At 41.7% G+C, this 23193-nt stretch overlaps 2 protein-coding genes across 2 annotated transcripts; both read left to right on the top strand.

The window, feature by feature from the left end:
- Positions 1-560: 560 nt before the first annotated feature.
- On the top strand, positions 561-15769 carry tmem106ba (transmembrane protein 106Ba). The gene is made up of 8 exons (XM_085292558.1): positions 561-767; positions 4323-4524; positions 5291-5354; positions 5498-5657; positions 5914-6054; positions 10599-10648; positions 10734-10787; positions 14563-15769. Exons 2-8 carry the CDS (start codon positions 4335-4337, stop codon positions 14681-14683), a joined length of 780 nt encoding a protein of 259 aa, XP_085148684.1. The 5' UTR covers positions 561-767; positions 4323-4334; the 3' UTR covers positions 14684-15769.
- Positions 15770-19043: 3274 nt separating this feature from the next.
- seraf (Schwann cell-specific EGF-like repeat autocrine factor) lies at positions 19044-22688 on the top strand. Its single transcript, XM_085292557.1, has 5 exons — positions 19044-19493; positions 19727-19822; positions 20221-20325; positions 21418-21513; positions 21930-22688. Exons 1-5 carry the CDS (start codon positions 19073-19075, stop codon positions 22040-22042), a joined length of 831 nt encoding a protein of 276 aa, XP_085148683.1. The 5' UTR covers positions 19044-19072; the 3' UTR covers positions 22043-22688.
- Positions 22689-23193: the final 505 nt, after the last annotated feature.

Here is a 23193-nt window from a genome sequence, read left to right as displayed (position 1 = left end):
GAATAGATCCATTCTGCACGATTCAGGCTGCTGGTGGTGGTGTAAATGTGTGGGGGATACTTTCTTGGCATGCTTTGGGCCTGTTAGTGCCAACTAAGCATTGATTATACCATGTCAATCTATGCCACAAATAATAGAGGCAGTTATTAAGGCAAAAAAGGTCCCAACGCAGTACTAGCAAGGTGTAACTACTGAAGTGGCCAGCGACATGATGGTAAACAAGTCAGAAAATAAATATAAAATGTTTTTTGGTTTGTTTGTTTTTTAAATTTCAGGGATTTTGTTTTATTGTTATTGTTGTTGTTTTTTATTTAAATATTGTACAGCGATGGTAACGACTATTAAATCTCAACTAAAATGTTTTTTGCAACTTTTCACAGTAAGTTGCAGTATCTTCACGTCCTACCAGGGGGCGCAGTTTATGCGTTGTAACTGACATTTTTGTCACTGCTGTTGCTGCAGCAGTATACCAGAAGACTTCTTCTGGTATAATGACCTGAACAAAGGCAGTTCATAGTTCATAGCATTACACAAAGAACAAACATGTGTTATTTGAGTAATGACTGGGTGTGGCCCAGTGCAGCTTCACCTCCAGCATCCCGTTTGTTTGAACACAACAGTGCAGACGGATAAATCCACCATCATCGGCTTGCCCAATGAGAAGAGCGGGGGGCGTTCCTGGCGTTATTTCTCCGCTGGCGAGTGAACCACAACAAACAACGGAGATACACCGGATGGCAAGTAAAACAGACTAAAACACACATCAGGTAAGCGGTTAGCGGAATGTTAAACGAACGTCTGTTGGATATTTAACGACTTCGACGACTGGCGAACCGTCGATCCGGTTTTAATTAAATGTCTGAATTACGTTTGGCAGCCTACAGTCGACGCAGAATACGGGTTTTCAGAGTGTGTTTACATTTTTTAAAAAATGTATAAGCTAAATGTGCCTATTGTTTGTAAAAATAAAGGCGTAAAAGCCGCGTTCCACCGGCCGGTACTCTGTGTCCTCGGCTAGCCTTAGCAGCTCAGCAGTAGCAGTAACAGCATGGCGGCCTTTGCTGTGTGTCGTGTATGTAGACAACAGCCTGGGTGAGACTGGAGCATTTCTTTATAGTTTTATGTTGAGCAACCCTCAGATGAAACAGCGTGAATATCCAACGGTGTGGAAAAAGGCAACTCAAACATGACGGTGCTATACGTGTTGAGAAACACCGGCCTACTTTACGGTTTAAAACAAATACCTAGAGTTCTTTACTATGAGGATATTAGTTCAGGCAGAACTGCCAGTTACTGGTCATTTACTTAAGTGTACTCACATGAAATCTTAGTATATTTGAAACTATAGCTGGCGTATTAATACTTCAGCAGTTCTTTGATATTAGTGTATGACAGACCAATATTAACCACTTTATATAACACGTTTTCTTATATTATTATACTTGAATATGGCACTGTGCTTATTTACATTACATTATTATTTACAACTGCTGAGTAAGTAGTGTTTTAAATACCAGAGAAACACATGGGCCTAAATTCCAACTATTTTATCATCAGTGAGACCGAACACAATACAGAGACACAGAGCAGGCAGATAGCAAGTGTGTGACTTGCATGTCCAAAGCCCCCACTGGATGCCATTGTTTTGACAATACATAGTCAGAAAGCCATGCCAGCACTGCTAAAATGAGCAAATAACCTAAGAGAGCTGGACAATTTGAAACTGGTTGTACTGGGAAAAAATAAAATGCACCGGTACCAGTGCCCAGCAGCATCTGTTTTAAATGAGCACAGCCCTAAAAATGCCTCACACTGCAGTAAATGTACTTTGGAAAATATGGAGCAGATTTTTCCTGTTCAGTGAACACGTCTGCTAGTCATTAGAGTCAGATTGATTTGACAAAGCAGTCTTAAAGCAATAATATCATTAAAAAAACAGATTGCTCACATATTTATAACCTTGAAGAAACACATCACACAGCAAAGCATATTTATGAGTCCTCAAGTTATGTCTGAATTATGACTATTAATTCCTAGTTATGGCATTCTATGAATGTAAAGCTGTAGTACTATGCAAAAGTTAATTTGCCCATCACTTCTTCATATTTTGTTGGAGAAATAGGAAATAGGTAGAGCAATTAATAGGGGTTTCCAGTTACATCATAGATTTCTCACTGTAGTCCAAATCAAGCATAACTTGAGGCAATTTACTCTCTCAACGGTCTCATGTACTAAGTTTGTTTCAGTCTATACAAGTTAATATTTTATACTTTAAAAAGAGCAAGTAGGTCAGTATTTAGAGGTTGGAGAGGTAGGTGCTAGACACCATAGTTTGCACCAACTCCCGTTCCCTCCTCCCCCGACAGGAAAGACTTATTGTATCAATTTGATTGGATTATTATCTATGTATCAGTATCTATTAGAAAGTACTCATTTAGGGTTGGGTTTTAAAAACTACTCATTAGGGCTGAACGATTATGGAAAATAATCTAATTGCGATTTTTTTGCCCCAATATTGTGATTGCGATGCGATATGCGATTATTTTTTAAGGTCTTTGTCTTCTGTATTATTAAACAAAGACAAGCAATACATCATATAGTATGGCCAATACTATATTACATTAATTTTAAACTGTTCTTTCCTGGAAGACAGACCTCTGTTATGATGACATGAGGTGATGCATGAATTGATGACTGACATTTTTATTTAACTTCTTCAATCACAACAGTATATTTGAACATACACAATAGTTTATTTTTAGCTTACAAACATCTGAGCATAAAGTGCTGACAAGGAACCCTGGTGTAAACATTAAAATGAAAGTCAGTACAATGTGCAGATTGCAGAAATATACATAAAAAAAATCAGTGGCTTTACCACACTCAGTTTTTCGACATCTGTGAACTACTAGACAGTCATTCAATTAAAAATAATATTAAATAAATAAAACTAATAAATAAAAAATACACACATCTTACTGATCTCTGCGGTCAGTAACATTACACATAAAGTGCAAACATAATAGCAATTGTATAAACACACACACAAACACGCCTTTAAAGTTTAAAGGCGTGAAATTGGACGGTCTAGTTCTGATTAGCGTCACCGCTGTCTCGGTGGAGTTTAATAAACTCGGCCGTCTGCTTCTTGCTATCTAAAATATAACCAGACACTGGTGTAAATTCTCGACTGTCTCATACTTCTGTTTAATAAGTTTTCTGTTTGACGTTTAGTCAGCTGTGTGAAAACCAAGGAGGAACCCACCCGGGGGATTAATAAAGTTTTATTTTATCTAATCTAATAACTTTAATCTCAGCCAAACCGATTTACTCACGAACAAACAAAACACTGAAAAAAGCCCAACAATAACATTTTTAGGTTGTCTAAGTGACTTATATATTACGTTTAACCCGAGCAGCGAAACTCCGCGGTGATCTGAAAATGATGTGCCGGGAGTTGTGCCGTTCTCGGCCGCATCAGTAATCCTCGAGCTCCCGGCTAGCTGTCGAGCTGGTGGGTAGCAGACGCCTCTGAAAACGTCGAAGCACTTTTGCAAATATGGGATATCTTGATAAACCGAGCAGATATTTGATGTTTACACAACTACTTTCTCGCCTGAAAATATGTTAAAAGTTTATTTTGTGACCCAGAAAGATTAGTATGAGTAATTTTAAAACTTAGTAGCGGCCGCCATTGCTGGAAACTGGAGTTTGGCTGGGCCGCGCTATGAATTCTGGAATATGGTAGTAATTTGGACAGCCTTATAATCGCAGTATAATCGCAGCCTTTGCGGTTAGAAAATTGCACTTGATCATGTCGCGATATTATCGCAAATGCGATATATCGTTCAGCCCTACTACTCATTAGATTTAGGAAAAAGACTGGTTTCAGTTAAAATACAGCAGTTCCCGCTTCTTTTAAAACCCTGTTACTCTGTCACTGTGACAGTAAAGTCGTACTGACGGTGGAGAAAAGAATGTGACAGTTTGTCTGCGTGACCATGAGCAATTCAATTACTGTTTCATTCCTGTCACATTTTGCCATGAGAGTGGTCTAAATATTTAACTTACAAATGTGTTAGTTAAATGTATTTTATACAACATTGAAAAATAGAGAAGAATAGAGTCTATGTTTGAATTCCAACAGATTTACAAAAGACTTTTGTGATGAAGTTTGTTTCCCTGGGAAGTGTTTACTGGGATACATCCAGATCTAATTTTACATCCAAATGGCTCTCTGGCATGTGGTTAGTCAGCATGGCGTGCTGAACTTGTGCAGAAGTTCCTCTCTCTGTATGTTCTTTTTTTTCTGCTGATTACAGACAGCTGCAGCTATGGGCAAGACCCAGTCACTCTTAGCTAAGCAAAAAGACGAGAGTCAAGATGCTCTGACGGAGTATGGGGGGAGTCACACAGAAGAGGATGGAAAGAATGGAGATGTGTCTCAGTTCCCCTATGTGGAGTTCACTGGACGGGACAGCGTTACCTGCCCCACATGCCAGGGCACTGGCAGAATCCCTCGTGGTAAAGCTTAGCTTAAATGTTTAACTGTTAAGAGTTTTTTAAAAGCAGAGATATTAAAGTACCCATCTGTACAAAATACCCATGAATCAAGTTGAAATTTACAAGAATACCATCCCAATTTATTATAAACCTTTAGTAATGGCTTAATGAATGCTGTATGCATTTGGTTTTATCAAGTTTGACTGACAACTCTGCATTATAAGGAAACATGCAATCCAACTGCTTGCACATTTTCATGCAAGTGTTGCTTGCATTTGCATCACCCTTTTCCACATGTCACCTCAATTTCCAACCAGTAAGAAAAGCAAGGACAAAAACGGAAATATTGCTTACAAAAATTGTTATAACTTAAAGTCGAAAGTTATAACTTAAAGTCGTAGTTATGTTCTTAAGACCACAGTTCTTTTCTTGGCAACTATTAAAACTGGCTTGGCCTGCACTTGCTTATCACTCATACTTAAAACCAGATCTGGAACTCAGGACTGCACATTTCTGCCAAGGCCAAGTTTTCTGGATCAAGAGGAATATACTGATCTAAATTAGTTTATTGATATTATCAAGTTGTCTCCCATTTGATATGCCCTACTTCAAAGAGGTGGTTTAATTACTTAGGTGCCACCATTAGAAATCGAGTCAAGACCTGAAAATTGCAATTTTAAGTGAGAAAAATAAACTAGGCGAAGATTCTTCTTTGGATGTAGTTTTAAAGCAGTGATGCGAAATCGATTCCAGCAGTTACACTTTTTTTTTTAAACTCATTCAACAGGTCAAGAGAATCAGCTTGTGGCTCTGATTCCATACAGCGACCAAAGGCTCAGACCAAGCAGGACGTAAGTCTGCATTGTGTGCTCTTTTTATAAATTAGCTGCCTTAGCTGTGCGTGTGATGAAACTAAATGAACACACAGCAGCACAACAGACTTTGAAGCCAACAGCTGTTTCAGCTTTTGACTTCTCCTTTCAATCTCCTGCAGAAAGCTGTATGTCACAATATCAGTCGCTCTGTGCCTGCTGCTGTCTGGCTTGGCAGTTTTCTTCCTATTCCCTCGCTCCATTGATGTCTCCTATGTGGGAGTGAAGTCTGCCTATGTCTCCTATGACCATGACAAACGAATTGTCTATCTCAACCTTACAGTAAGTGTGAGCACTTTATAATAAATGATACATAAAATATATACAAAATAAAACGTAATTAATAATCTAACTGAATTTACTGATAGTATTGCATCAGTAGAATGCTGCATGGTTTAATTCTTAATTTTGAATTACGCATTTTTTAAAAATATTTAAATTGATGCTAGCATGCTTAGACAGGCAATGACCAAGGACAGCTCTAAATCAATAATGTTTGCTAACAAGTTTGCCATATTAACTACCTTCTTTTCTCTAGAACACACTGAACATCACCAACAATAACTACTATGCCATAACTGTGACCAACATCACAGCCCAAGTGCAGTTCTCCAAGACGGTGATAGGGAAGGCCAGGCTTAGCAACAGCACAGTGATCATACCACTGGATGAACAGCAGGTAGGTTGATATATGTTTTCTGTGTTTAGACCACTTTTCTCACATATTTTCTCCGATAAAATCTGGGTTCTCCTAAATGTTGAAATCCTCCATCCATCCATCTTCATCCGCTTATCCGAGGTCGGGTCGCGGGGGTAGCAGCCTAAGCAAAGAGGTCCAGACCTCCCTCTCCCCAGCCACCTCCTCCAGCTTGTCCGGGGGAATACCAAGGCGTTCCCAGGCCAGCCGAGAGATATAATCTCTCCAGCGTGTCCTGGGTCTGCCCCGGGGCCTCCTCCCGGTGGGACATGCCTGGAACACCTCGCCCAGGAGGCGCCCAGGGGGCATCCTTGCCAGATGCCCGAACCACCTCAGCTGGCTCCTTTCGATGTGGAGCAGCAGCTGCTCTACTCTAAGCCCCTCCCGGATGGCCGAACTTCTCACCCTATCTCTAAGGGAGAGGCCAGCCACCCTTCGGAGGAAGCTCATTTCCGCCGCTTGTATCCGCGATCTCGTTCTTTCGGTCACTACCCACAGCTCGTGGCCATAGGTGAGGGTAGGGACGTAGATCGACCGGTAAATTGAGAGCTTCGCTTTTACACTCAGCTCCCTCTTCACCACGACTGACCGGTGCAGCGTCCGCATTACTGCAGCCGCAGCCCCAATCCGTCTGTCGATCTCCAGCTCCCTTCTCCCATCACTCGCGAACAAGACCCCGAGATACTTGAACTCCTCCACTTGGGGCAGGAACTCATCCCCGACCCGGAGTGGGCACTCCACCCTTTTCCGGCTGAGAACCATGGCCTCAGATTTGGAGGTGCTGATCCTCATTCCCGCTGCGTTACACTCGGCTGCGAACCGCTCCAGTGCGAGCTGGAGGCCCTCACCCGATGAAGCCAACAGAACCACATCATCCGCAAAAATCAGAGATGAGATTCTGAGGCCACCAAAGCGAAAGCCCTCCGCCACTTGGCTGCGCCTAGAAATCCTGTCCATAAAAATTATGAACAGAACCGGAGACAAAGGGCAGCCCTGGCGGAGCCCATCACCCACCGGGAACGAGTCCGACTTATTGCCGGCAATGCGAACCAAGCTCTTGCAACGGTTGTATAGGGATTGAATGGCCCGTAGCAATGGGCCAGACACCCCATACTCGCGCAACACCTCCCACAGGACGCCCCGAGGGACACGGTCGAATGCCTTCTCCAGGTCCACAAAACACATGTAGACTGGTTGGGCAAACTCCCATGCACCCTCAAGTATCCTCGAGAGGACAAAGAGCTGGTCCAGTGTTCCGCGACCAGGACGAAAACCGCATTGTTCCTCCTGTATCCGAGGTTCGACTAGCGGACGAACCCTCCTCTCCAGCACCCTGGCATAGACTTTCCCGGGGAGGCTGAGGAGTGTGATCCCCCTGTAGTTGGAACACACCCTCCGGTCCCCCTTCTTGAAGATGGGGACCACCACCCCGGTCTGCCAGTCCACAGGTACTGCCCCTGATCTCCACGCAACATTGCAGAGACGTGTCAACCAAGACAGCCCTACAACGTCCAGAGCCTTCAGGAACTCGGGGCGGACCTCATCGACACCAGGGGCTCTGCCACCAAGGAGTTGTTTAACTGCCTCAGTGACCTCGCCCCCGGAAATTGGTGGGTCACACCCCTCATCCCCAGACTCTGCTTCCTCCCCGGAAGACGTGTCAGTGGGATTAAGGAGGTCCTCGAAGTATTCCTTCCACCGCCCGACAATTTTCTCAGTCGACGTCAACAGCGCTCCGCCAGCACTATACACAGTGCAGGTAGAGCACCGCTTTCCCCTCCTGAGACGCCTGACGGTTTGCCAGAATCTCTTCGAGGCAGTCCGAAAGTCTTTTTCCATGGCCTCTCCGAACTCCTCCCACACCCGAGTTTTTGCTTCAGCCACTGCCCGAGCCGCATTCCGCTTGGCCTGTCGATACCTGTCGGCTGCCTCCGGAGTCCCACAGGCTAACCAAGCCCGATAGGCCTCCTTCTTCAGCCTGGTGGCTCCCTTCACCTCTGGTGTCCACCATTTGGTTCGGGGATTACCACCACGGCAGGCACCAACCACCTTGCGGCCGCAGCTCAATGCAGCAGCTTCGGCAATGGAGACGCTGAACATGGTCCATTCGGACTCAATGTCCCCAGTCTCCCTCGGAATGCTGTTGAAGCTCTGCCGGAGGTGTGCGTTGAAGATCTCGCGGACTGGGGCCTCTGCTAGACGTTCCCAGCACACCCTCACTACGCGTTTAGGTGCACCAGGTCTGTCCAGCGTCCTCCCCCGCCACCTGATCCAACTCACCACCAGGTGGTGATCAGTTGACAGCTCAGCCCCTCTCTTTACCCGAGTGTCCAGAACATATGGTCGCAGGTCTGGTGATACGATTACAAAATCGATCATCGACCTACGGCCTAGAGCATCCTGGTGCCACGTGCACTTATGGACACTCTTATGTTCGAACAGGGTGTTCGTTATGGCCAAACTGTGATTAGCACAGAAGTCCAATAACAAAGCACCGCTCGGGTTCAGATCAGGGAGGCCGTTCCTCCCAATCACGCCCCTCCAGGTCTCGCTGTCGTTACCCACGTGAGCATTGAAGTCTCCCAGCAGGACAACAGAGTCTCCAGGTGGAGCACCTTCCAGCACCCCCCCCAGGGACTCTAAGAAGGCTGGGTACTCCGAACTGCCACTCGGCGCATAAGCGCAGATGACAGTCAGGACCCGTTCCCCGACCCTAAGGCGCAGGGAACAAACCCTCTCGTCCACCGGGAAAAACCCCAACGTACCGGCAGCAAGCCGAGGGGATATAAGAATACCCACCCCAGCCCGCCGCCTCTCACCAGGGGCAACTCCAGACTGAGACAGAGTCCAGCCCCTCTCCAGGAGACTGGTTCCAGAGCCCAGACAATGCGTAGAGGTGAGCCCAACTATATCTAGCCGGTACCTCTCAACCTCACGCACCAACTCAGGCTCCTTCCCCACCAGAGAGGTGACATTCCATGTCCCTATTGCCAGTCTTGGCAGCCGGGGGTCGGTCCGCCAGGGCCTCCGCTCCTGGCCGCCACCCGGCTCACAATGCACCCGACCCCTATGGCGCCTCCTGCGGGTGGTGGGCCTGCGGGAGGATGGGCCCATGTCTCCTCTTCGGGCTGTGCCCGGCCGGGCCCCATGGACTAAGGCCCGGCCACCAGACGCTCGCCCTCGGGCACCCTCCCCGGGCCTGGCTCCAGGGCGGGGCCCCGGTAACCCTATCCCGGGCAGGGTAAACTGTTCCCTCGATATTCTTTTCATGGGGGTCTTCTGAATCGCTCTTTGTCTGGTCCCTCACCCAGGACCAGTTTGCCATGGGAGACCCTACCAGGGGGCAAAAGCCCCCAGACAACATAGCCCCTGGGATCCCTGGGACACACAAACCCCTCCACCACGATAAGGTAGCGATTCAAGGAGGAGTGTTGAAATCCTCTTGAATCAAATATGATGCGTTTTTCTCTCAGGAAACTCACATGATTTGCACTAACCTCAAACTTTATTATGCATAAATGGAATTTGTGCATCAGTCGGCTTTGTGTGTTTTTCTGAATTTTCCAGGTTCTATGAAACAGCCTACATACACAAACACTCATAAATATCTTACATACAATTTCCACTTACCACAACTTGGCAACCCACAAGCTAATTCGAGGTGTATGTGTGCATCTAAGACCAGGTTGATGCTAAAGGCGTCAGTTCACTATGTCATTCCTATTGTACTACTGCAGCACCTTCTTACTGTGAAAACACAGTACAGGGTGAGGCTTTAAAAACATGGGGAAATAAAGTAAAGGCCTTTGTGTGAGATGAGTGTGCAGAGGTCATCTACAAAGTTCAGCTCTGGAAGATGCTTCAAAAATATACAATTCACCAAAACCATTTCACACATTACTGGTTTGTTAGTTATGGTAGAAAATACATTTTTTTTTAAAAGGGGGGGGGGAGGCTAAATCATTAAAATCACTACAGCATTGGTGTTCTGATAGATATACCATAGCAGGCCATGTAGGAGGTTACCATTTTTCTGCACCCCAGTGTCAGTATTATAATGTTGCAGTGTAGTTTGGAGAGTTGTCTTGATCACTTGGCTCAGTGAGCCCTAAAAATGTACAACTGAGTACAAAGTATCCCTCGCAGTTTCTGTTTGTTTTTGTTTTTTTCTTGACTTTCTTTATTTTGCTAGTGAATTTGAAACGTGTCCAGCTGCGGCTTTTCTGTGTGCAGTTTGCATGCTCTCTCTGTGCTCGTGTGGTTTCTCTCCAGATGCTGTAGCTTCCTCTCACAGTCCAAAAACATGCATAGGTTTAGGTTGACAGGCAAGTCTAAATTAGCCATAGTTGTGAGTGTGAGCGTGAATGTTATCTCTGTGTTAGCTCTGCGATAGACTGGCGACCTGTCCGGGGTGCACGCTGGTTTTCCTCTGTAACAGCTGGGATAGGCCCCAGCCCCCCGCTGGATAAGTGGCAGAAAATGGATTTTCAAATCTAATATCTTTTCTCTCTGAATTGTGTTTACAGATTGATTACATGGTCCCCACCATCATCGCTGATGAATTGAGTTACATGTTGTGAGTATCTTATTTGAAGTCCTATTAATAAGGCATTTTACACTCAGATCAGTATCATGTTTAATCTTACTTGTCTCTCTTTCAGTGACTACTGCACCTTACCAACAATTAAAGTTCACAACATAGTGGTCATGATGCAGTAAGTATGACAAGATATTGAATATTTTTCTTTTTATGTCTGATACTGTGCTCAGCTGAGCATCAGTCTTTACTCTCAGCTCCCTCCTCCACACTTGCATAACTTCACCCACACACCCACACACACTGAAGATCTGCCCAGAGCAAACAGCCTTCTGCTGTGGGGCACTGTTCAGATCAGCAGAAGCCCCGGGCCTTTGGGTGCTTTGCTCATTTACACGTCAAATCTGACTTGGAAGCAGATTGTAAATTTAGCAGTTAACATTTCTCCTTATTAATTCTCTGAATCGAATGTCGGGGAAGGCAAACCGCTGGTCTCTAGCCAAGTATCATCAGTATCATTGCACTGATGAATGCCAGTAAAAATGAGGATGAGAAAAGCAGCCAATATCCTAAAACCTAATGTAGCCTTTCAGTGGTTTTATATCTGGACCATGATACAATAAAGGTCAGTTGTGACTATCTAATCGAGTGTCTTGTTGCAATTGAGTGTATTCATTTGCCTCTAAAAAGACTTTTATTTTTAAAATCCCTTCAGTCTGTCTTGAATATTTTAGGAAGATGAATCAAACAGTTGGATTTATAAGAATAACTATAGTATACATAAGAGAAAATTATATTATGTCGTATACACTTGTAAAAATGGGGGATGGGTCAGTTTCAGACAGATTTTCTTATTTTAGTGAGGGAAGATGTCACTAATACTGTATTTTTTTTTTTTTTTCTGCGTTTGCAGCCAGTTACAAGAAAAGGGTGATCTTAAAGAGTCGGGTGCTACAACAGCCTAAGGCAGAAGTTCAGTATAAGCTAAATAACGCCCCCACCCCCCAAGTGTGAAGAATGCAGAATGACTCTAAAAGAGTCCAAGAATAGATTTTCTTTAAAAAGTCAGTTCTGACAGAAGTAATGATGAGCAAAGTTATTCAATCCCCCCCCCCCCCCCACGCACGCACGCACGCGCACACACACACACACACACACACACACTTCAGTGTTAGGACACTGCCGCTCACAGCTGACAGTATGAAAATGATGCCGTGTCTTTGTGAGAAATTATTTGCTTGCACTAGTAATTGACTCTCTTCAAAAAATTAGGAAGCAAGTGGATGTTAAAACTGGTTTGATAATCACTTCTGCTATTTAAACAGACAAGCATACCAAGCAAATAAGTAATTATATTAATACCATGCAGTGACATGCAGGGGGAAAAAAGCTTGCGTCTTGCTGCAGTCTGGCAGAAATGTCTTAAGCTAAAAGCAGCACTGTTCTGTAGCACTCCCGTACACCTGCGAGTGTTTCTACAGCTCCATGAGGCTGCTAACCTCATTGATCACATTATTATAAATGTCAGGCCAATGAGGTAATGTCAATAAAAAAATTTATAAAGCTTTTGGCAATACCAGATTTTCAGATGGACTAATTTAAGTTTTACCTCTAGGAAATTTTAAAATCCATGAAACTACAGTCTAAATGTGCAGAGGAAGCAGGGCTCTTATCAGCTTTATTTGCAAGATTTGCGACACCTTGGCAGCAACTACAGCTTTCTAACGATGCACCAATGCAACTTTTCCCAGCTCTGATACGACACAGATCTGTTGGCTTCATGCATTTTTCAATGTCAAGTACTCATCTGATACTAATGTTAAATGAATGATCTGTTTTCACAGTCACTCTGAGGATCAGACTGGAAGTTAATTTTTTACATAAGACAATGTCAGGCTTTGCTTCACTGTTTTGTTTAAATAAAATGTAATAAATCCAAGAATGTAAATTTAGTTGATTGGCATTTCTTAGTAAAATTAAAAAATCCCAGTGAGACCAAAGCAAATACAGGCGAAGGGGGGGTCACTGTTTTCATTGTTTGCACCAATCTCTTTTCAGCTCACTGTGCGACTCTTCACAACTACTGTTTATTCTAGTTTCTCCTTTGCCTGCTCTCAATGAGACTTTTCTTACTATCATGCAAACTTGTCAAGTGAGGAGTGGAACTGATAGCTGTGAAGTCATATTCCTAGGAGTCGATTTTGTGATGTTATAAGTACAAGGAAAGCCTCCCAACCAGTTTTTGACTGTAATAAGAGCAAGAAAGAGAAGTCAACAGGGTGTTATCTGAGCTTTTCAGCATGACTCACCTGAAAAGCTGTGGTTGGCTGTTGGTGTAGCTAACTGCTGACACTTTGCTCCATGCTATCTCAGATCTCCTGCTGCTGATGCATGTTGTAGTAAATGCAGAATAACATAGACCTGAGGCCTGCACTATGAAGCCAGATTAATGACTTAGTGAGCAGGTCCAGGCTAAAGGTTTCTGTGTCATAAAAGTGGATTTCTTTTTATCTGACTAAGTCACTGTGGTAACTTAGACTGAACAGATAACCTGCTTCTGATCAGATTATGTTTCATGGTTTCACTGATTCTTTTATTTACAGCATGTATTAAATGTTATCTAGATTATCTACTGGGGGAATATGTTTTATATGTCCAAGTCGTTAAGCCGTACCACCGCTTAAACCACTGAAGCACCTGAAATGTATACTGATTTATTTTGTTATGCAGAAATTGTATAAACCTTGTTGTACTTGATTCTAATCTACTGCTTAGTCTCCTTTACACTGCTGGACGCTACAAGAACAGACAGCAGGAATACCTGTTCAATCCATAAAATAGTTTTCACTTTGATCTGCTGACAAAGTGCAGCAATTTTAATTTAGTTTTAATGTTAAAATGGATCCAGTTTACAGTTTCAGAGCAGCTAAACAGCAGCACAGAGAGCGTGCTCAGAGATAAAATAACTTGAATTCAAATGTTTTGGACTACTCTGTGCACGAAACCACCAGATTAATGATTTTCTGCAACATTATATAATTTTTTTTTGTTTTATTTGCAGTGATGCATTTTGCTGTAATGTTTTTTATCTTCTTAATCACAATTTTATCATCATCATCATCAGTTGATAATGCTTCTGATTGGAGTAGACAGCACCTATTATGATTCTTTCATGCAGAAGAAGAGTCACATGACTTGCAAAATGCCCAGTTTGGTTTGAGCACGCACAGAGCCTGATGCATATACCCCTGCCTGATAGAGGAAGCTGATAAACCCTGTTCTTAACTGTGATAACAGTTATCTCCAACTGAGGTTTGGGGTTTTGTTAGGACAGCTAGCATAAAGAAAGCCTGGCTGTGTTGAATTTTGTTTGTAGTCTACCCCTCAAGTGAGGATCAGAACAATAAGCTGTCCAAACCCAGCAGTCAAAAAGTCAACTTCAGAAGTTGTTTGTTTTGAAGATAAAATGTGTTGTTTCTTATTGATTTTTACTGTGCTGAATCCAGATTGATCAGATTTGTTACTATTTTCAAGATATTTAATCTTTTTAGCTGTTTATAGGTACATGGCTGTGATAGTTAACTTTTAATCAGAAATTGTAAGCTCTTCATGGACGCTTCATATGATAATGTTTCCCCTTTCTTTAATTTTCGAATAACTATGAAAAACTGCTCTGTGCAGAGAAGACTTGATATGCCACATAGAATAACATAGAGGTTTATTCCACTTCAATTCACAAGAACGCTGCACAGAATTTATTTAGAGCTTAGGCCAGAACAAGATGTTGAGTCTAGGTGTGATAGATCTATAGATGGAGGAAATGCACTGGTGTAAGTTCTGAGCTACAGTACTTTCAACAGCAAATAATGATAGCAGTGATATCAGACTGCTGCACAACTATTTCCACTGATCTCTTGCACTTTGATCATGTTTGACTCTTGTTTGCTTTTCAGGGTGATGGTGACAACGTCTTACTTTGGCCACACGGAGCAGGTCTCCCAGGAGATGTACCAGTATGTGGACTGTGGGGGGAACACCACCTCGTTGCACGGGCATGTGCAGGTCTACCAATAAGGGAAGCAAAAGAGCTTAGGCATCAGATACTGCTGTTGACCTCCATACAAAACATCTTTGCTTTTAATTTAGTCGTAGTGGCTCATCAGTTTTTAAGTCCTGAATAGTTTATTCTGTTTAGAGGACAAACATGATGTTTAGAATAGACGTTTTGCAACAAAACCACCAAACGATGGTTTATCCCTCGTGAACCAGACCTGTAAATCCTCCTCATGGCCCATAGACGAGAGGTTTGTAGTTTTTCCAGGCTGGTAAAAACAGAGCACATTATTCAATATTCAGTATCACTCCTCCTCTGTATTTGAAATACTGGAAGCAATAGCTTTACTTACGATGCACTTTAGCTGGACCTTTTGAAGAGAAGGTAATGTCAATATTGCTTAAATAGAAGGGGAAAGCTGCTCACAGCCCCTCTCATTCTACACCACTTTATGAAATCGTTTCTAAAACGTGTGAGAGAGAATTGACTTTTGAAAGTAAAACTACTGAGGTGTTCCTAATCATTCCTTTCTGCTCTTATTTGACTCCTTTCTACAAACAGCCTCTCTCTTTTTGTTTCATGAATTTTGTTAGTGTGTAGAGCAGTACAGCAGACTCACGTCATCACTGATTTATTCTAAACTTTTAGTTTTTGTGCGGTGTGTGTGTGTAACTCTGTTAATCATCAGGTTAAAAGCGACGCGTGACTACTCTGAAGACCTTAATGAGCATATTTTACTGAAAAATAAAATACATTTTTCACTTGATAAGAAAATAACTTATAATAATATTTTTATGTCATAGGCTTATTCATACAAATGTCACCTTTTTTTAAAAATTTAAATTAATCCTATTTTTTTGGGCCATGGTGTAATTTGCTGTTTTGATCACATAAATATAATTTCTTAAATCAACATGCAAAGTTTCACAGTTTAAATCGCTGCAAAATCTCCACATTTCTACACGTCATTTTGAAGAAAGTAAACCGAAATCAAACTGTTCGTAATATTCCATAAATGTGAAAGTTTCCCAGCTATTTTCTAACATCTAAACAGTGGTTTTGTGTTTTTCATGCATGCCGGTGACAATAAAATCTATTCATTTTGAGCGTTTCTTGTGTTTTCTTGGTGTGCTTCTAATATACTGTGTACACACAGAGTGGTGCCAAATGTCTCACTCAGCTGAAGTATGAAGGCCTCCAAATTCTTACCTTTTCATTACTCCATTGTTATTACTGCACATTAATACTTGAAACTGGACGTTTAAAAGACAAGAAAAAGTAGGTCTTCATGTTTTCAAACATCTGCATCCAGTCCATTTCAGTGGACTGGATGCAGATGTTTGAGCAATGAATAGGAGATAAAATTTGCAGGTTTCTTACAAATGTGCGAAAACAAATTTCATCTGATCATAAATTAGTTGTCCATAAATGATTTTGTCTAGAAAATGTACCCGACATAAACATCTTCCTTTTATTGAGGATAACAGGGTTTTATTGTATTACACCAAAAGAACTACACCTGCAGTATCCTCACAACCCACCAGGGGGCTGCAGCTATTGTAGGGTGACCAGATACTGTACTTTTATCTGGAACTTGTTCTTTCTTCTCACAAAATGAAATAGTGTCCCATATTCTGATCTAGTTCACGAGCACATGTCTCCAAATAACATTTTCTCTTTGACATTGTCTGTGCATTCCTACTGAAACTCAGAGATGAAATTTGGAAATAAGATTGCAAATTTGCAGTAATATTGCAGAAGACCAGTGACAAACTTTAGCGTAACTGTCCTTCATATTCCTCATGCCAAATCTGTTTATCTGCCTCTTAGCATTAGTACGGTGTCCCACACAAACACACTCATTAATGTTGTTGGGATCCTGTCACGAACCTATTCACTCCAGCAACTATCCACAGAGCTGACGCACACACATAAAGCAACATCTATTAACTTCCATTTATGCTCATAATAAATTAGAATTGAGGATGTGGTTGTAAAGCTGTGTGTGTTTAAGCTATTTATTAATGATAATAGTAATATTTATTACTATTTTCAAAGAACCTAATTTTGTTCTCTGCTTTCAAAACTTCTTTCTGGTGTTATCCATCTGTTTGTTTCCTAAAGCGAGAGGCACAGGCCCCTTGTGTATCATGGTATGTTCACATCTGTTGCAGTCATTAAACCACCAGCTCACTTCCACTCCGGGATCCAGGTCACAGGTCTAGACCAGAGCTGCACTGGAATACATACAACAGAGAAAAAACCCTCTTGCCCCCATCGCTAATGTATTTTGCTTACTGATTGTACTTTAGTTGTTGCCAGTAGAGTGTTAGTGGGGCAGCACTGTACTTTTATTTTTGCTTCTGGAGGTACTTTATTACTAAATGAGTGATTTCCCCTTTGGATTTTTAACACGATGGCATTCATCTTTGTTGTTATTCTTTATCTTTTTTGGTGGTTACGCAGGCTAACTGCTGATTAGCAGGTTGAATATAGTGCATTATCAAATAAACCACATGAAGATATCACTCTGCAAATAAGCGACAACCTATTATTTTCTCCCTACAGGACTATATTGATTTAAAGTGACTCAACACATTATCACCAGTTTCAATGAAAATCTTATTACCAAAGAAATCCACCCAGATATGAGTGAAACTCACACTTCTAAACTGGCCACAGAGGAAACCCATTTAAATCAAGTTAAAAGGTCAGACTCACTGTCCCGACACTGCTTAGTATAATGCTGATTCTTGATTTTTAGATGTTTGGAATATTTGTGTGTTGTGCCAACTAAATCTACATAACTGCATTTGTTGTGAGCTACTTCAGTTCAGATTGTTTGGGAAGAACTATGCTAAGGTCTTCATAAAGTCCAGTTGTCTCTCTTCCAGCTGGACTCTGTCATGCACGACAAGTCTGATGTGGTGAGTCCAAGGAAAGACTCTGACTGCTTGTCCAGAGAAGCTTTCCGTGAATAAGCAGCAGAGCGACTCCATACCGTTTATGGAAATTTAAATCTTGTACTTGGAGTAGTCCAAGTATTATGCAAACTCTGTTTATTCTGAGCTCACAGAACTCAGAATAAAGAAACACTGTTCACTTTTACTGAAAAATGCAAAACGCAGAGAATCAAACAGAAAGCTACTTTGCCTGTTTGGTCTCTGAACAGCTTTAAGGGAGCAGAGAGAAGAACCACATCCGCTACTGATTGGTTGTGTTATTGTCATTACAACAGAACTTCCCCCTCACCCCGTCCTTCATACAGGCCCAGGGTTTCTTTTCACCAAACAAGAGGAAATGGTTTTTCCATATGTGCTCTACATAGACTAACATCACAAACTCTGTCTTTCTGACAAATATAATCATAGACATTTAAAGTGATTCTACAGTCTTTTAGATATAGTTTGTCAACATCGCTGTGAAATATGTACTCAGTATAAAATACTGCACTTTTCTTTTGTTGCATATTTCACAGCAGTTTCTTTAAACCAAAATAAAACCTTAGATGTGTAGCCATGAAAAATAATACTTTGCACAAATTATGAATTATGTGCCTTAGAAATCAGTCCTTGCTGTTATAACAGAAGTGAGTAAGATGTTGTTTAAATACCACTAGTTATAGATGCTATGTAACTTTAATAAAGTTAAATATTTGGGTAAAGTGAGCTTCCTGAATGTGTGTAGATATATTAGGTCAACTGATGACCTTCAAAATCAGTTGTGCATCATCTTTTGTGTCTCATTTTGTGGAGCAAATGTTGTACTAGAAGATACCAAGTATAGTGAGTATAGTTACTCAACAAATGTGCATATGTACCAGAAACTTGTCCATTTATTTCATCCAGCCACCTTATGGTAGACTGTCCCAAACATGTAGCACAGGATCAGTGAGGATTAAACAGCAGGTAGCAGTGTTTCATACAGTTCATACAGGTGAGCTCTTACATTTGTTGAAACATTTTTATTTTATGGTTAGCAAAAAAACAAAACAAACTACACTACAGATTTTTATTTATTTATTAGACATTCTGGAGCAGTTATATTACTCTCTTTGTGGGTGCTACATATAAACTACATATGAAACACAACCGCTTTAAGCAACAATAAAAATACTTTTTATGTTACCACTTGTAGCATTCCTTAGATAAATTATTGCACAATGAACAGACTGCAAATACAATCAGATTACTCTTAAATCCTTCTTTGGAGTATTTTGCTATAGAGCAGCATGGTGAAGCTGTGCTATCCACATGTTTTAGGCCCTAATTTAATTAGTATCTTGAGCATCTCTGTCATAACTCCAGACAAACTATTGGGAAACCTCATCATTATGAATCTGTTGTGGCAGAGTCAAACTTTTACTTCATGTAACCCCACTGCGTAATCTGCGCGGTGGTCTAACCTATATGTTTCATGCAAATATGGACTGCATAGATTTGATCCAAAGTCTTGAAAAACAGCCCCAGCCCCCACCCCAGGGCGCTCTCCCTGCTCCGCCTCACCACCACCATCCTGGCCGAGAAGTTTTCCCTGTTTCTTCAGGAGACTTTCTCCTCCTCCATCCGTCCACCGCTTCGCTTCTTTTCACTCTTCATTTGAGCAACAAAGCACATCCGGCCATGTTCTTTGCACCTCTCCTGTTTGCCTCTTTGATGTCGCTCGCCGGTGTGTGCTCCGGAGGCTCGGACGCGCCCCGGGGTGTCGCGGTCGGCTTCGTCTTTGACCTGAAAGCGAAGTGCGAGCCGCCGTGCGAACACGCCGGAGTCTGCATCCGCAACAACACATGCTTCTGCTCCCGGGGCTACGAAGGAGAGACCTGCCAGTATGGTGACGTGACAAACCTTTTATCTGCGCGTAATTTCAAATTCTGATGATGGCACAGGGAAGACCTCGTGCCAAGCTCAGCTATGAATAAATGGTTTAATGTGCCACTTTATTTATTGACCCAGTTTATGACTAACTTATTTTGTTGCAAATTAATTTAAAGTGACGAAGACTTCTGAGAAAGAAGGTCAAAACTTTGAAGCCTATTAAAAAAACTGTGGTGGATAATTTTGCAGCCAACTGTGATCCCAAATGTAAAAATGGAGGAGTGTGTCTTCGCCCTGGAAAATGCAGATGTCCTCCTGGATTTGGAGGAAGATATTGTCACAAAGGTAAACGAGTTCATGGGAGCGGGACAGTTCTAATACATTAAGTGTATTAACACGTGTGTGCGTGTCATGATGACAGTTATTCTTTGCTTTTGGTGTATTTTCCTGCTCTATTCATTTGTATTCAGTTTACTATTATTCAGAATACTACACACAGTTTTCAGCTGTTGCTCACGTACTGCCTCATTTGTTTGTCTAAGTTCTTAAAACATTTTATGGATTAGATTTTTTTAAATGTGTTTTATTAAGTTTATGAATGCATAAGTCAATGCATTCCAACAGAATGGTGTGTAGTGAAGAATTTCCTGGGTGCTTTGGGGAGTTTATACCCAAATTAACTTAAATCTTTTGTGGTATGGTAAAAATATCTCATGAACAGTGTGTGTGTGTGCGTTTTGCAGTGACGTGCGATGGGGGATGTTGGAACGGAGGAGAATGCACCGCTGTCAACGGCGTGGCCAAGTGTATCTGCCCTTCAAGCTGGGCCGGATCAAAATGCCAGGAGGGTTCGTGGCTGTATCTAATTACCCAATTAACACAGGAGGTCAAAGGTGCCAAATGGAGCTGTTCATCAGCTGCAGACATTAGTGGATGTTTAAGGCTTTTTATGGCTCCAAGAAGCTGTCACCAAGGGAAGCAACAGTCAGTCTGACTTAGTGGATGAGGCAGACATGCAGGTGTAACAACTGGAGAGCTGTGGTGAAGTTTGTAATATTGGCAGAAAACTGCAGTTCAGTTTGAACTGGAAAAAAAAAAACAGCAAAGATTGAAAAGCCAATTTTTTATATGTCTACCAAGATTTTTCTTCAAATGAAACTCAGACTTGACTTTTTAGTGATGAAAATCTGTTGTTAGACTGCTTCCACTAATGCATTCTCCATGTGAAATTAAGGATCTGTTGGACTAGCAATCCGTCTTCTGTGGTCTAGATGAAATATTCAGCCTTGCTGCTCTTCTAGGATTAAAGCTGTTTCATTCATTAGCTGACTCGATGACTTCCTACGCTCATTTTCCATATTTGCTAACATACACATTATACACATTGGGTCATTGGCACCGGGAGGGCTTAAATCTAATATGAACTCCTTCTCTTATATGCATGGCACTAATTTTACAAGTACACCATCAACATAAAACCACAATTAACTTAGCAACCAACATAACAGACCAATCACTTGCTAAACATAATGTCATAGGATAGTTACATATGTAGTTAAGCAGGAATCATAAAGGCCAGGATGATGCTTGAGCAAGTGAACCATATGCTGAAGTGCTGCAGGGACCTGCAAAGCTCGGTGGGGTTTGTAGATAATAATAGTGAAGGCCTGATCTCTGCCTGTCCACTCTTTACTGTCACCGTCCAATAAAGGCTGAAAATGCCTGAAAAACGTCACGTGCATGTACCAATGGTACATTACAGCCGCTACTGCCACTGTATGGTCTGACCAATGTCAAATTTTCACATTTGACTTTTGCCTGAATTAAATAAAAATATGTTCACATGTGTTCACAAAGCACAAACTTTTATTGTAAGTTTTTCTTTTTCATATTTCTGTTCCACGCTGAGCAAACCCCTCTATGGTTTGTTTCCCATGCAGCAATTTGTCCCCAGGGCTGCAGGAATGGAGGGCTGTGTGTGGCTCCAGGAATCTGCAGCTGCACGGAGGGATGGTTGGGTGGTGCCTGCCATATGGGTGAGTACACTGTTCCCAAAGACCGATAACGTTTTGCTGTGATGAGACTGGGTTAAATAATCGAGGAGTCTCAGATGTACGGAGTCGTGTTATGACCCCAATTCTGATGCTGGCCCTTCACTGGGAGCATTTATTCCTTATGATAAAGTCTTTTTCATTTCATCCAGCTCCGGTACTTTCTGCTCTCTTGACTACATTGCACCATTCTCACACCAGTGCATTTTACATACCCGATTTTTCTCTTTGCACCTTGGATTTGCTTTTCAGCTTAGTGTATTTCCAGATGTCACAACACTTCACACCTTTGAGACCAGCTGCTGGAGTTTATGATGCTAGAATTTACAAGCTCTTCACTCATTTCCCATTCCCCTGGTTTTACAAATAGTACCTGTGCTTTTGTTTTCTTTTGTCCGTAGCTGTATGCAGTCAGCCCTGCTTGCACGGAGGGAAGTGCGTTTCTCCCAACAAATGTCGCTGTCGACCTCCTTTCTCTGGACCTCGCTGCGAGGAGAGGAAAAAGTCCCACTAGTGCACCCAAGGATCAAACAATGTTGTGGGGGTGATTATGTTTTTATACTGGGACGTAGTTAGTTTTACAGCAACTGTGTGGAAAAGATGGATGTAGCCACTATGATGTCACCCTTAAAGTTAGTGAAGACCCATCTTGGGAGTTTTAGAAACAGGCTGGAAACACCATAAAACGTACCCTCTTTCTCACCTATTTTACTGTAAATGTGAATATAACTTGCAAATTTGACATCATGCTGTAGGCAATAAATCTTTTTATAGACTTATACACAGTCAGACCGTGGGATTTGTGGTCTCAGTGATCTCTTTTAAAAAGCAGCTAAGAAGTCATCTTTTCAAACTTCCCTTTGGGTATCATTTATGTCTTTATTTCTAGTGTTTTGTTGTGAAGCACTTTGTAATGTTTATCTTGAAAGTGCTATATATAAAAACAATTTTACTTTAACTTTTGCAACCAGTTGGCCCCTGCTGTTCATTAGAAATGAGGCTGGTTTAAGGTACATCAGCAGTGGTTTCACATTTCAGACAAAACGTTCATCCCTCTTTTTATATAAAGTGTACCGTTTTAGTTTGTTTTTATTTTATTTTTAAATATTGAATGTGTTTTATGTTGTATAAACACACAATATACTGTAATTTGTCATTAAATGAAGAAAAAATAGACATTGTTTTTATTATAGTACCACCGTGTAATGTGGAACAAAATATAGGGCTTAATATATAGTACAGAGAGCGTAGAAAACAAGCCCTATATACAACCTCAACACCAGCGTTGCTTTCATCCATATTTGCCAATAAATGTATAACAAACTCAAACAGGCCTGATCGGGCAATATATTAATGACAGCAAATAAAGAAAACAAAACAAATGCAACTTTTGTTAATATGCAACATATTCATATCAAAGCCTTCATTATGCTTACTCAAGAAGCAGGCTCAAGCTGTTTTTTCCCCCTCATAAGATAGAAAGAAACAGTGCAAATCTAAAATGTGTGATGGCAATAACCTCCACCACGTTATTTTTCTTAACCAACTACTGTGTACGGCACACAGGCCTGCATAAAATACACTGTTAATACATTTAACAGATGGGTGTTACTTTGAGCCTTGAGGTAGTGATCTACACAGACAGGAAAAGACAAGTGCATATAT

Source organism: Mchenga conophoros, linkage group LG11 (genome assembly GCF_057382185.1).
Source record: "Mchenga conophoros isolate Kocher_MC1m ecotype Shallow Benthic linkage group LG11, M_conophoros_male_GT1.1, whole genome shotgun sequence".
Classification (NCBI taxonomy): domain Eukaryota; kingdom Metazoa; phylum Chordata; class Actinopteri; order Cichliformes; family Cichlidae; genus Mchenga; species Mchenga conophoros.
Note: the sequence above shows the minus strand (reverse complement) of the source record. Positions and strands in the feature narration are given on the sequence as shown.

Coding starts and splice junctions, on each gene's coding strand:
- tmem106ba (XM_085292558.1), top strand. CDS start 4,335: ATGGGCAAGACCCAGTCACTCTTAGCTAAGCAAAAAGACGAGAGTCAA. Junction 5,355..5,497: donor AGGCTCAGACCAAGCAGGAC/GTAAGTCTGCAT, acceptor AATCTCCTGCAG/AAAGCTGTATGTCACAATAT. Junction 5,658..5,913: donor TTGTCTATCTCAACCTTACA/GTAAGTGTGAGC, acceptor TCTTTTCTCTAG/AACACACTGAACATCACCAA.
- seraf (XM_085292557.1), top strand. CDS start 19,073: ATGTTTCATGCAAATATGGACTGCATAGATTTGATCCAAAGTCTTGAA. Junction 19,823..20,220: donor AGGAAGATATTGTCACAAAG/GTAAACGAGTTC, acceptor TGCGTTTTGCAG/TGACGTGCGATGGGGGATGT. Junction 21,514..21,929: donor GGGTGGTGCCTGCCATATGG/GTGAGTACACTG, acceptor TTTTGTCCGTAG/CTGTATGCAGTCAGCCCTGC.